The sequence below is a fragment of the Pithys albifrons genome, chromosome 11, assembly GCF_047495875.1.
Source record: "Pithys albifrons albifrons isolate INPA30051 chromosome 11, PitAlb_v1, whole genome shotgun sequence".
Lineage (NCBI taxonomy): Eukaryota > Metazoa > Chordata > Aves > Passeriformes > Thamnophilidae > Pithys > Pithys albifrons.
In genome coordinates, this window is record NC_092468.1 from 15,601,199 (window position 1) to 15,614,841 (window position 13,643).

Consider the following 13,643-nt stretch of genomic DNA (forward strand, 5'->3'; position numbering starts at 1 on the left):
AAAAAACCAACAAAAAAGTCACCCATTTGGGCTCCTGCACAGCAGTGGCAGTGAGAAACCACGTGCACACGGGTGTTTCTACTCCCTGCAGAAGGGGACGGGGACAGCACACTGGTTTCAGTGTGCCCCTTGCTCTCCCCAAGTCACAAACCTGTCATTCCAGGTGTGCAAGGCCCAAGCATGCACTTTTAACACGCCTTTCCTCACCATCTCTCACATGTCCTAGCTACACTCCTGGCCTTTCAATTTCTATTCTGTTTTCTGTTCCAAGCATCCGAGCTTCTGTCTGTTTTGGGGCTCGTACCCCGTGCCCTCCACCTGAAGCCTTTTCACCAGGAATACATGCACACACACAGAGGAGCTTTGGCTGCTTTGCCATTCTGGCAAGTGTCAACACAGCTGCTGTCTCCACTGGAATGTAAACCAATATTGTTGTTAGATCTCCCTCAGCCCGTGGTAACTTCCTGAAAGATTTGCACAGCGTGTGGCAATTCTCTCCACTGCCACCTTTCAAAGCACTGACCCAGCCAGTTAAAAACAATTAAATAAATAATTTAAAAAAATTGTATCAAAGTTGCATCTGAATTTTGAGTTCCACTCCCACCCAGGAGGTGCAAAGGGCTGTAGAAAGCAAAACGCATCCATTGTACAAACTTTCATCCTTGTATAATATGCTTATACAAACAGCCTATAGAAAATACCTTGCTGCTGCGAGTTACAAGGCAAGGTATTAATAGCACCAAGTAAAAGAGTTACTGGTGTGGACGCTAATGCAGCATTTGCAGCAGAGAACCTTTGCTTGCACATTATTTTACTTAAAAAGTAACCTAAGAAGGGATTTATAATACAGTTTTAGTAATTTCCTAGATACCATCCATCTTTAACCACAAGCAGCAATTTTGGCAATAAAAGACTTGTAAAAGAGTTATAACACAGTCAACACAGTGTTCAGACTTCTACAGGAATGCAATCTGTGTTGCCCACCATAAACAACTGCCTTGCTTTGCTTCTTGAATGAAAAAAGTTATGTTTGACTGATCAAGATGCCCAAAGCAAATTTGCTGTCCCAAATGTAAAGACCTGAATTTCAGTCTCAGTAAGATATTTAGCCTAAACCACAAAGTTTCAAAAAACAAGTGTATATTCCACACCTAACTTCAAAGGTGAAGAAATCGCACACATTCACTAAAAATAAAAATGCATTAGCGATATCATAGCTCAAACCTAGAATCCTTACCTCGCTATACTGGGACTGGGCATTGTTTTCCAGGTACAACATGTTAGCAGTCAAATTGATCAAAGCTGCTGTTCTTTCTTCTGGCTCCAGGATTTTGCCAAACACCTCCCACCCCCTAGAAGACCCTAAAAATATGTGATGCTACTTGGAAGATAACAGGACTTGGAGTGTGCCTCTCTGCATAATTGAAGTTTCCCTTATATACCTAACCATAGGCAAGGAGGAGGAGGTGGGGCTCTCCTGCCTTACCTGTCCAATCTGTCAAAGTGCCACCTGGAGTCCTCCACTCCAATGGAGAGAGGCCTCTCCCAGCTCATTAAGTAGTTAGAATTCCTTATCACCAATCTCTAAAAAGCACAGAGAAGAAAAGGGGGGGAAACGGACACATGCACACAAAAAAAGCAAAAAGAGAAAAAGGAAAAATAAGAGAGACAGACAAGCAAAAGAAACAAAAACTTTCCCCTGTCACTTTTCGACAGGTTTGGGAACTCAAAAGATAGCAATGGAGTTGCTCCAAAGGAACCCCATTGAGAAACTTCAAATTATTTATTTTCTGAGAAGACTCCAGGGTGTTTTTTTCAGGCGTAGGCTTTGCTGCTACCAAAGCCCCAAACATCTGGGAAGGCATTGAGATGCAATACTCGACACCAGCAGTGCAGTAACACAGCCAAGAACCTGGCTGCTGCAGTGTGCAGGTTTGTGATAAAACCCCCAAGGAGCTGAAAATCAACCCCTGGTTTTGTGCACCATAATTCAGCTACATTCTCCATTATCTGTGTGCTCTCATCCACACTCACAGCCAACAAGACCTGTGTTCGCAGCTACATTTTCCCTGCTCCTTTGCAGCTGCTTCTAACTTGTGCCATGGTAATAAACCTTAAAATAATCTCACTTTAAAAAGGAAATGTCAAAAAAAAAAAAAGTAAAAGAAAGCAATTCATCCAAAGGGACTCACGATTTTCAATTAATTATGGGAGAAGTTTTTAGGTACCGCTCAGTAAAAATCACCGGGACACTATACCCACAGCAAACTTTCCTAAAGGAAAGTTTAGCCGAGACTCGATCTATGAGAGCGCAGAGCGCAGACAGGCAGATCGCGACGGCCCCACTGGGATTTCACTCTGAACAAGCAGAGACAAAATCCCCCGTCCTGTCCAAGTGTCCCAAAAGGAGACACCCAGAGCGTGACAGTGGGAGCGAGGCAGCTCCGGCAGCCCACCTGGCGCGGGGCTGGGTCACCTGCGCCTCCCAAAATACCGCACTGCGAGGGCTCGCCGCCGTCTGCCCGGGGAGCGGGATGCACAGCGAGAACAAAAGAGCAGGGAAAGCGCCACCGAGCTAGGAGAAAAAAAACACCTTTTTAAAGGGGTGGGGGAGTGGGGGAAGAGAGGAAACCAAACATCCAGATCAGAGGGCGACCGCCTGCCCGCCCAGCCTAATTGACAGCGCTCCCGAGTTTTAGGTGAGGACCTGTCGCCCAGCAGACCCGAGCCGGACTGCGAGCGCTCGCAGGGAACGCTAAACCTCCCGCTGCGGGTGGTGAGCAACCGACCCACAGGTGCTTTGCAGGGAGGGAGAGGGGTCCCTGGCCGAGCTGAAACCCACACGTGGCCTCAGAACCTCCCTGAAGTTTAGCTTCTGCCCAGGAGCTGCTGCTGCTCCCTGCCACGCCTCGCCTCTGGGCATCATTTAACCCCGGCTTCTCCGGGCAGCAGGGAGGGAACTCTGGCTCACAGGGCGCTGGAAATAGGGAGAGTGTGCTGCTCAGGGGGCTAACGGCTCTCTGGGCTACTTCTTGGGCACACGGCAGCCTATATGAATTAAGAGACATTGCAAGCTCACACCAACTTCTCTCCAGGCTAGAGGCAGGCACCACAATTTTAAGTCTGCCACTAATAATAGGGGGCAAAACCATCTTCAAAGCAGGAAGCAAAACAAGAGCAAACGCAGAGGATCGCAGTACCCTTCCTCCCCTGCAGCAGCTTCTTGCCACAAGAAGCAGGCTAGGGGTCTGATTTAGCTCTCACCCTGTGAGCACAGTTCAACAGAGGACTCCTGGACACAAGAGCAAAAGGTTACAAGCATTTCCAGTGCATCTTCCCAATTCCTCTTCACCAAAATGCAAGGAGGCACTTCCAAGAGCAGGCTGCAGAGAGGAGGACTGAGCCCTCCCCAGTCAAGGCACAAGCCTACCTATCACCACCAAAAATAGCTCAGGTTGAGGCCATGTACACTTTCTGTGCTCCTGAGCTACCAGCTAGAGCCTGCCGAGCACACAGCAGGTTTCCTGTATCACAGAAACAACAGACCCCTGCCACAGCCTCTTCCCCTCCTCTCCATCTTCCCCAGCACCACTTAACACCAGGGGTATACCTGATGTATTTACCTGATCTCACCCAAGATGGGCACAAGCCAAAAAGCCACACAAATGCTAATCTGAAGATACAGGTAAGGTTTGCAGGGAGCAGCCACAAAACCGTTGGTCAAATGGGTCACTTTGCATCACCACTGCAAAGCTTACACAGAGCTGGGCTTCAAGCTAGAAGTCACTTATGGATTTTCTGTTGTCTCAGTGAGGAAAAGTTACGCTGTGCTCAAAGTACTATTTTAATTCTTAAATACTGTCAAGTTTTTGATACTGGCCAATGCATTCAAAAGCTATGGAGGGAAAGGAGAGAGAAGGAGAAGATACATACATAAATCTCCCAACTTCAGCAAGTCATTGCAAAAACATCTTTCATAGCTATGCTATGAAACTCAGACAATCCTCCTTTTCCAGGTCCTTAATGAAGCACTGTTGTTTTAGGTATCTACCATCTTCTGTCCCACAGGTGGTTGGAGGTGGCTGTGGGTGAAGCAACACTCAGATACAGAGAGATATGTGAAAGTTTATCCAAAGAGATCTGCATGTCAAACACAAGGAGAAGTGTATATAGCATGAATAAATTGACATGTCAGCACAAATCCCTTCCCTCTGTACACACTGGCCCGACCTAGCTCAGTGTTTCAGAGGCATTAGCCTGTGTGGTCATCTTGAAGTGGATGCTGAACAGGTAGTTTTTTGCAAATCAGTCATCCACAAGGGACACAAAGAAGGCCACCACCACTCCAACAGGGGTGGCAGGAGGTAAGAGAGCATGCACCAGACACTGCACCCACCAGTCCTTCTGCAGCCCTGGCACAAGCATACACCTCTCATCATCTCAGGGATCCAAATTTTGTTTCGCTAGCTTTAGACTTAAATGGTCCCTCTTCATAAGATGTTCCCCTTGTCCCAAAGGCTGGTGTCAAGGCTGTTGCCTTGAATACTTGCACTGGCACTGATGACACAAAGGAAAAGTAAAGGCTTAAACCTGTCTACCTTATCACAAGAAAGAAAAGATCCAGGATTCCGATTTCATTCTTTCCTTTTGCAGATGCAAAAAATTTCACATAGATGAGCCTTCAACAACCCAATAGCAGCCAGGCAGCGTATCTTAAGAGGTTCTCAGAGGAAAACTTGACTCCTTGAAATAGTGTATGCTTAAAGGCTGAGTCATAAAAGCAGAATGACACCCCTGCTCCTCAGACTGTACACTCACTTTTCAGACATGGGACAGTGATAGTTATAATTTGTCTGAGTCTTCTGGACAGGTCTCCAAGGGAAACACAAATCAATGGTCTAAAGTGATGGCAAGACAATCTCCGTAAACAGAGATTATGCCTTATCATACCAATCAGAAAAAGCAAATAGATTCAGGCAAAGGCCTTCTTTTCACATGTTAAAAAGAATTACTTCATATTGAGGCCACATTAACAAGGTTTAACTCCATTCTTCTAGTCCAATAAGCTCTATCCCACCCTGAACAGAAAAAGAACAAAAGTAGAAAACAAAGAAATCAAGCCAAATCAGTGGAAGAAAAGCCTGGCACTTCATGATTTGGATGCTTAGTTGGATTGAACATGAAAAAATGTAGCTCAGCCTCAGGAAAGGAAGTCTCCTTAAAGCAATTTACCTCCTATACTGAAGGAAACTAAAAATAACAATTGCCAGTTAGATTTGAAAGTTTCAGCTGCAACCTTCGCAAGTCTGACTCAGATATTCTAGAAAGCTTCTGACAATGCTCTGTGGCTCCTGCTAGTATGATGAAGAACAAAATAATACGCAAACAAGATCCCCGAGTTTCCAAATTGAGCTGTCGGCCAAGTCAAACTTCTGATTTAGGTTCTTTCTACATGCTGTTATAGGGTTCATCCCAGCCTCTCTCGCCAGTACCACGTGCAAGTTCTCAATCTTCCTGGTGGCAAGGTAAGTGCACAAAATCGTGATGATTAAAAATGTCATTACCACAATTGAAGTGTTAACTGGAGATTGTGTAATTTCTTGTAGAAGGGATGTGTGTGCATGCACACCTACCTGCATGTTAGGCAGCTCATGCAGAATTTTCTGCAGATAAAAGAAAAAAATCTGCTCAGACCTCTTCACTCATATAAAAATAGCATCTGTATCAACTGCATCACCACAGACTGTGACATTCACTTAACTCAGAAATGTTTACAAATTAGGACTGAGATAACAGAAGGAGGAGGGAAAAAATAGAACAGGTTTTTGGTCCCTTTTTTTTTTGTTACATCTGAATAATTGCTGAATGCTCAAAAATCAAGCCTCTGCCAATTGTCTTTGAGAGTCTTTCCAGTGAAGACGTCACAGGGAAGGACGTGATCCTTTGTGATAGCAGACAACCAGGTCAAAGAGCAAAAAGAAAATACTTCCAAAAAAAGAGTAAAAGTCAACCTGCCTTCTTGAAAACTCTTACAAAGCTGGTCTTTATTGCACGAACCACAGGAAAGGGAGGGGAAAACAACCTAGTCCTTGTAACAGGGACTTTCCTTTTTTTTTTTTTTAAATCCAACCATCTATGGCAAGACAGAACAAACCCCCCCCAAAAAAAAGCATAAAAGGCAGCATCCTGCTGACGGACCAGAGCCCTGTGGGCTGCTCTGGAGCACCTTGTGGAGCTGCGGCTCATCCATATGCAAGGGAGAGACCAGACAGCCCCAGCTCTCAGAGCTAACCTGGCTGCTGCACCCGAGAGCACAAACTCGATCCCCTCCTGGCTTCCACACCACTGACCCAGTGGCAGGTCGGAAGCCCTAAGATTCCTTTGGAAACCACCCAAGTGTATGAACCTTCAAGCTACGAACATGCCCTGCCTGCAAGTGCTTAGTACTGAGGACCAATCCCACCTTCCACGGACTCCAAATTGCCTTCCCCCCACCCCCCAGAATGAAAGTGCAGGGTAAATAGGTGGATTTGCCAAAGCCAGGAGTAGAGGCCAGCTCCTAGCTCTGCCCATGGTGCGGGGCAGCTTCTCTGTCACCAAGAAACATGCCCTCCCCAAGGCAATCGCCTGTCACAACAGCCCTGCCCTCGACCCTGGGTAAACATTTGCACACGCTGCTTATTTGAGCTCCTACAGTCTCCTTATCTCCTCCAGAACACCCCTAGGGCTAATTAGAGAGTTAATGGCATTATGTCAGGAGATAGCTCTACTTGGGGGGGGGAGCAGGGAGAGCGAAGGTGGAAAGGAATTGTGAAACAAAACCAGTTCCCTTCACAACCACTGTGCAATATCGGTTTAGGAAGGGTGCACACAGCCCGTGGGGACTCTGCCCTCCGGCTGCTGAGCTCCATTTAATGAGAGAGCAAAACACTCCTCTGGAGATATTCAGCTCTCCAGCCAAGGTGATGCAAGGTCCCCACACCTGCTCTATGTCTGCACAACCAAAACCCCTCCAATCCCATCAAGGGTCATTCCCACCAAAGTGCCAGCAGGGACTCACTTCTCCCAGTTGGTGTACCACACAAGATGGTTACTGAGCATACAGACAATTTATTAAGAAGTGTTTCCATTTATTCCTGGTGCTCCTTTTATCTAATTTTCTCACTTTTCCTGAGCTCTAGTGATTCTCTTTAAAGAACAGTTGCTTTCACTAAAAAAGATGAGAGGTAGAGCTGTCTGGACACAGAGCTCTTGGCAAGGCAGGACATATGCCTGCAAAACCACTGGCCAGTAGACACTTGAGCAGACACTTTTGCACTAATGAAAGCAAAACCACAGGTCAGCAGACACTCATACATGGAAATGTTACCAGGGAACTTCAGGGGTTCAAGCCTCTGCAGCTCTTTTCTTGGAGAAACAACCCTCAACATTCAAACTCCATTTGCTTCACGAGGATCTCTGGATGCTCAGTACAGCATGGTTGATCCTCTCTCCCCTCCTTCTCCCCAACATTTGTCAAATATTTTTCAGAAGTTAATAGAGGGTTACTCAAGAAAATTCATGAAGATTGCTCCTGATTGGCATAAACAATCTCATCCCTCTAGCTGGAGGTGGGACAGTGACCATGCACTGCAGCCAGGGAAAGGGAAAAGGAGACAGTGACAGATTACAGAGCCTTTGTTTTCAATTAGAAAGACGAACAACGTTGACAGACCAGGGTTGCTCTTGCACAAGCAGCTGAGGGGAAAGTGTTATTCTTCCCTTATCTTGTATAAACTACAGATTGCTCTCATGAAATGCACAATTGTTTATAAATGCACAATCACAGCACATCTTTCCAACCAGCCTCTGCTATGCTGCCAACTCCCTCCCACCCAAGCCCTTTTACAGTAATCCACTATTTAAAAGAAAGCCACCAGTTCACAATAATTCAGGAACAGTCTTTCAAACCTCTAGTTAAATCCTGACACTCCAACCAATGGCCATTCAGGCTTCTCATGTTAAAACATCGCTGTTATCCTATATTGCCCTGGAGAGTTGGGGTACAACCCACCTCCTGAGGCAGCCAGGAAGCCAGTTTATCCCTTGTTTCCTATGCAGAAACGTTGCACTTTGCAGTGCTGGTCTTTGGGTGACCTTTGCCTGTTCTCACATGCTATGTTCACCACCAGTATGGCAACAGCCATGGGGTTCAGTTATTTGGCCAGAGACCTTTTCCAGAAGACCGATCACTTTTGTTTCAGACTTGCTTATTTTTTTAATCCAGTCTGGACATCACCACGAGATCCACCATACGCATTCATGCTCTCAAAGAGAAATAAGGGGACCTTTTCCTTCAGGGGACCTTTTCCTTTTGTTTAAGCAGGCTGGAGGTAAAAATCCACACTTTTAGAGTGACAGATTTGTTACTGAAAACTCCTTTCATCTTTCATTAATCTCTGCAAATTCAGATTAGCAAAGAGTTCAGTCAACAGTGAGCAAATGAACCCAAGCCACAAACCACTCCTTAGTCTACACCTCACAGAGACTGATTTAATTTTTGACTGCCTGACAATTCACTCATTAATTTCAGTGCTATCAAATCAATGACAACAAGGTGTAAAGCAGATGGTAGAGACATTCAGAAGAAAATATTAGTCAGTTCAAAAGTCTCCACCTGAAACATTGGAGGAAAAAAATAAGAGTCATTAACAGGACTGTGGGCAGGATCTGCAGAACCACAAAACAACATATATAGTGAGACTTTGGATGCATAAGACTCTCTTCAAAGCAAGAATCCCAATTAATGCAAGAAATTACTTTTAAAGCAAAAGTTACATCCCACAGTTCGCTGCAGCACAGACACTTGGGCTGTGTTGGACAAGGAAGGGGAGCAAGACACTACCAGGCCTATGCTTATCCCAGGCCTGGACAAACTCCCAGGTTTGTCTTAGCCTGAAAGCAGGAACCCCTCCCTGACACGACCAGCTCTGCAGCTTGCAATAGCACAGTGAGGTGCTCTCCATCCTCCACCCATCCCAGTCCACAAACAGGGATACCACAGAGCTCCACAAAGTTTTCATTTGGCTGGATATTGACAGCTCAATTCATCACCCTACTTCCAGCTAAGAAGAGAAAAAGACCTCATATTCCTTCTTTCAGCAATTTGGTTTAAAAACAAGCAGAGATAACAAAACAAAGTCCAGAGGAAGTTAAACCTTGGGGATGGCCACTCCACTTCTGCTGGTGTTCATGCTGTGCTGCATCACTTTCTGAAATGGCAGCCTTCCAAAGAGTTTATCACTTATAGGCTCTAACCCAATCAAAGTGCTTCCAACAAATATGGAAATGATATCTATAGTTTAAGGGGGAAAAACAAAAGGAAAGAGGATCCTATCAACTAAACAGAAACAGACTGAGACTCGTGTCAAGACAGCATAAGCCTTAAACTTGCTCCAGAGGCAAAAGTTCCTACCATCTATTTCTTCAAGATCAAGCTGCCTTTTAATTAAGTTGCAGACCTTTTAAAGATGTAAAATAAGCACTAATGCATTATTGCTCCACACTTGCTCAAGGAGCACATGGAGCACCATGGAAACATTAGGAGGCCAGCCTAGCTGCTTGGGGAGGATGTTTTCTGAAGCAACAGCTCCTTTTGTTCAGAGGTACTTGCATGCTGGCAAGTGACAGGACTCCAATTGCTACACTCTTCCACTTCAGGTGCTCATAGCAATACAAGTTGTGGAGATAAAGCCACCCCTACAGAGGAGAATGAACATAAAACACCTCATCTCACATGTGACTCTCTTCCAGGAGGTTTGTCTTCTTCAGCTTAAAATAAGTTTATTCCTTCCCAAGATGAATGGAAAGCAAGAGGCTCAAAGGGAAGAAATATTTAAAGGAATATTAAATATGCTTCCAAAAGGATCTATAACACAGCAGATATGTCACCTATTAGTTTTCCTCAATACCACTGAGAATCCCAGGAATTAGCACAAAAAATAAAACACTTGGTGTAAGGATACTCATCAGCTGGTTGCATTCCTACAAGAAGAAATGCAGCCAGCCCTGATCTGTAGCAGAACCAGTGGCCAAGTAGCAGAGAAAAGGAATCTAGGGAAGAATTATTTTAATGAAACAAATATGTCTTCAGAGCCCTGTTACACACAACACGAGAAAAGTCTTCAGGCTTTGGCCAAACAATGTACAAATACATTCTTTACATTCATTTTTACCTGAAAGAATTGACTATTTCTAGATTTGGATCTGAGCCCTAAATGTGATGACTAGATAACTTGGAGGGACTTACACTGCAGAAGATTGAATACTGAGCAGGATAAGAAAGTCAAGCCTAAATTAGGAGAGCTTCTGAGTTTAACTGCAAACAAGAGAGGTACTGGAGAGAAGCTTCCAACAGAATAATGCATTTGTTCATTATGGAAATGCCTTTGCATAATCTCAACTTTCTTTGCAAAGCTACGGAATGAATAAATTACCCACAAAGAAGAGAAACTTGGCAAGCCTCAAACTCTCAAGCACAAAACAGACAGTAACAAAAGCTTTGATCACATCCCTGTGCTGTACAAAGTCCTTCTTTCCTTTCTATGGTCAATCCAGCAATACTTAGGCATGGGAACAGATGGCCACACAACCCACTTTGCTGCTTCTATTATCAAATCAGCCTTATCCTCCAGGTGCAAAACCATGTCCCAGCAAAATGCAGGGCTGCAGAACCTGCCAGAGCCTAAGGAAGCACATACTCCTGTGATAGTCAGTCCTTGCACCAAGGCACTCTCCCTGCCCTGCTGTGGGTACACAGGGATGTCCAGCCTGTCCCACAGTCTCACCCCCCTTAAACCAGCTTTCATCTACTTCTTCAGCTGTTACCTTGCAGGAAGTGGAGTCCCCTGCTCCTGAACCAGAAAAACACTTTTAAGGAAGCAATTAAAAGTTAACAGAGTTTAGAGCCTCGGCTTTAATATTAAAGCATTGGATAGGATGCCACAGACATCCTTCTGGACAGTAGGTTGGGTCTTTTTGTGTCTGCCCACTGTATTTTTGCACATCTGATCCTGACTACAGCTCCCAGGTGATGGGAACCCAGGAATTCAGTGTATGGCTGCCAAATATGAATTACTGAAGTGATTTACATTGTATTAAGGCTGAGAGCATGCAGAAGAGAGCCAGCAGCCACCTTAGTCCAGAGTAGCTCCTCTACAGCTCTCTGGGCTGCAGCAGGGGAGGGTATCCTGTACAAGGTGACTTGGGTGGCTTCTTCATGCACCTACAGCAGGTTAAATATGGGAAAGGCTTGTTGTTTCCAACTATGAAGTGTGGTAAGAGGGCTGAGGGCCTCAATACCTTCATGTCCTCCATGGAATGCATCCTGTCTATCTTACCAGCCTACTGTTATCTCCATCTCTATGTATAAAAACAGCAGAGTCACAGAGCTGAAGCTCTCACTTTTAAAACTAGGAAACACATTGCACCTCCAAAATTTCTGTACCTACCAGGCTTGGGACATCCACAGCCTCTGAAGCTGAGTACTCAAACCAAAAATGACAACAGCTGTGTACCACACCACCATCCCCGGGTAGAAACCCACCCACAGGGAGCTCAGTGGTGCCTAATCGAGCCACACACAGCAAATCCCCACCATTATTTGCAGAAGATGAGGAAGAACAAACAAATAACAAAGAAAACACAGGGGAAAAAAAGAAAAAAAAGGTGTGTTCTCTGCCTTTTATGGGGAGGGATGGATCCAGGTTAAGAAAACTCTGACCACAGCAACTGTCTGGAGAAAAGGCATTCCACTGAACTGGTTAGGCAAGGGGCTGTGGGAGGACTGCTCGCTCAGGGGCATGAAAAGAAGGTATGTACAGGGGGAGGGGGGTGCTACTCCATCTCTGGAGACAGCACTCTAGCTCCTGCCAGCAAGGTTCCTGGAACCCTGACATACTGCTGGGATGGTGGTGGCAGAAGACTTGCAGACTCTGCAACCCCCTCAAATAACACTTTTATCAGGATGCTGCTCACTGAAGTCCTCTAACCCAAAGGAGCTTTCTTTGGGTCCAGACTAGCATCTCTAAGCATTGGTGAAAAGTTTACAGGACTTCTGAGGGATGGCAAAGGAAAGCAATTTTGCACCTGGCAGGTCAGGCTGACGGCACTAAGAGGGCTTCAGGGCAGTGGAGGGTTATTGCACTATCACACTCAGTCCTAGAGAGAGGTCTTCAGACCCCTCCTCCCTGTTGCTCCAGGCATTTAGTCAATCAGACAAAAATATAAAACTGCTACAACACTACCTAATTTCCAGTACTGCTGGATATAGGTTTTGCATCCAGTGTTCCTCCTGAATGCAGGGAACTAGACACCACCCCACCACAGATCCTACATCCTTGATCAGAGTAGAGACTGGGGACCCCCCTCTTTTGTGGGCCTAATGAGTGGCAGGAGACCCACAGGGACACATATTCAACTTACCTTCCAGGACATCCACAGCTCCTTCCCACACCAGGGCCATGGCAGAAACTAAATGTTCTCCACACCCACAGGGACCACCAGTGTTTCACTCCGTTTATGCAAAAAGGCAGATCTTCGCTGGGATTTTCCAGTCTGCCTGTGGTTCACACCAGGGAAAAGGAAGGGACACAGCCAATAGCCTCACAAAGGGGCCACCCAGGACATTGCAAAAGAGATGGTCACAAGGCACAGAGCTGGGGAAGGCTGCCGACTGTCTGGTGTTACACCAGACCCACAAACCCTCCAGGTCTTTTCATCCCAAGACAGTGCAAATCACCAAATTCTCTTACCCCTTTCTCATATGGACACAGGAAGAACACTTCTTCCTTAAAAGCAGGCACATGAAAACTGCAAGGGCTTGGCTCAGCAAGAGATAGGACTGTAGCTCAGATGAGAGGGGTTTGTGTGTCACCCAACCCTCTTCTCCAGCTCTATACCCAAACAGTTGCATTTTCAAGGCAATGAACACAACTGATGGGTGTTCAGCAGGGCAGGACTTATGCTCATTTTTCAACCCACTGTTGGGATGGTTTCTTCAGGCACTGTTCTGTACAGAGTAGCTCCTTCCCCACTGACAGTTCTGTTGTGAACAAGCAACTGTACCCCCAAAAGCAAAATAATAAAAAACCCCACAGGTCTTACCAACACAGCTCTTGGCCTCAGGGGTGGTCATCTTTTAAGACTGAAAGTTTTATTTTTCAGGTATAAGTTGCAAGAAAGGGCAGAATTTACTTCAAAGGCTTATAGTGATAGCCTTAAATCTACACAAGGACAATTGCTTCAAATAAACCAGTCTTAACTGCTTTACACCCATTTAAATCTCACATGGTGATACACGGTGATATATTTTGCAGAGAAGCTGGTCTTGCTCTTTTCCTAAGACAAATGTAATACTATAAAGCCCTCTGCCTTGATCTTAGTGCTCATCTCCCAGGGCCCCTCTGTTTCTGCTGCATTCCTTTGTGTTTATCTGCCCTCTTCAACCCTTTGCTGCAATCAGCTGCGTGCAGCACCTCGTGTCTGGAAGTGACATGGCTGAGGTTACAGGACAAACAGGTGCAAGGAAAGCTCGTGCCCTGAAGCTATCCAAAGGAAAAGAGAAGCTGGAGGGGAAGAGGGTTGTAAGGTATTTCAGATTAAAG

The 13,643-nt window shown here is 45.6% G+C and overlaps 1 protein-coding gene across 4 annotated transcripts in view; it reads right to left on the reverse strand.

The window, feature by feature from the left end:
• TP63 (tumor protein p63) overlaps positions 1–12,555 on the reverse strand; it is a 77,872-nt gene extending 65,317 nt beyond the window's left edge. For 2 of the 4 annotated variants that reach the window (XM_071567087.1, XM_071567091.1), the window contains exon 1: positions 1,238–1,421. In XM_071567087.1, coding sequence (XP_071423188.1) covers positions 1,238–1,279 — 42 coding nt within the window. In that variant the 5' untranslated portion in view covers positions 1,280–1,421. Of the gene's footprint in view, positions 1–1,237; positions 1,423–12,462 lie in introns of those variants that run through there. The other 2 variants (XM_071567090.1, XM_071567088.1) reach the window with 2 other exon arrangements.
• Positions 12,556–13,643: the final 1,088 nt, after the last annotated feature.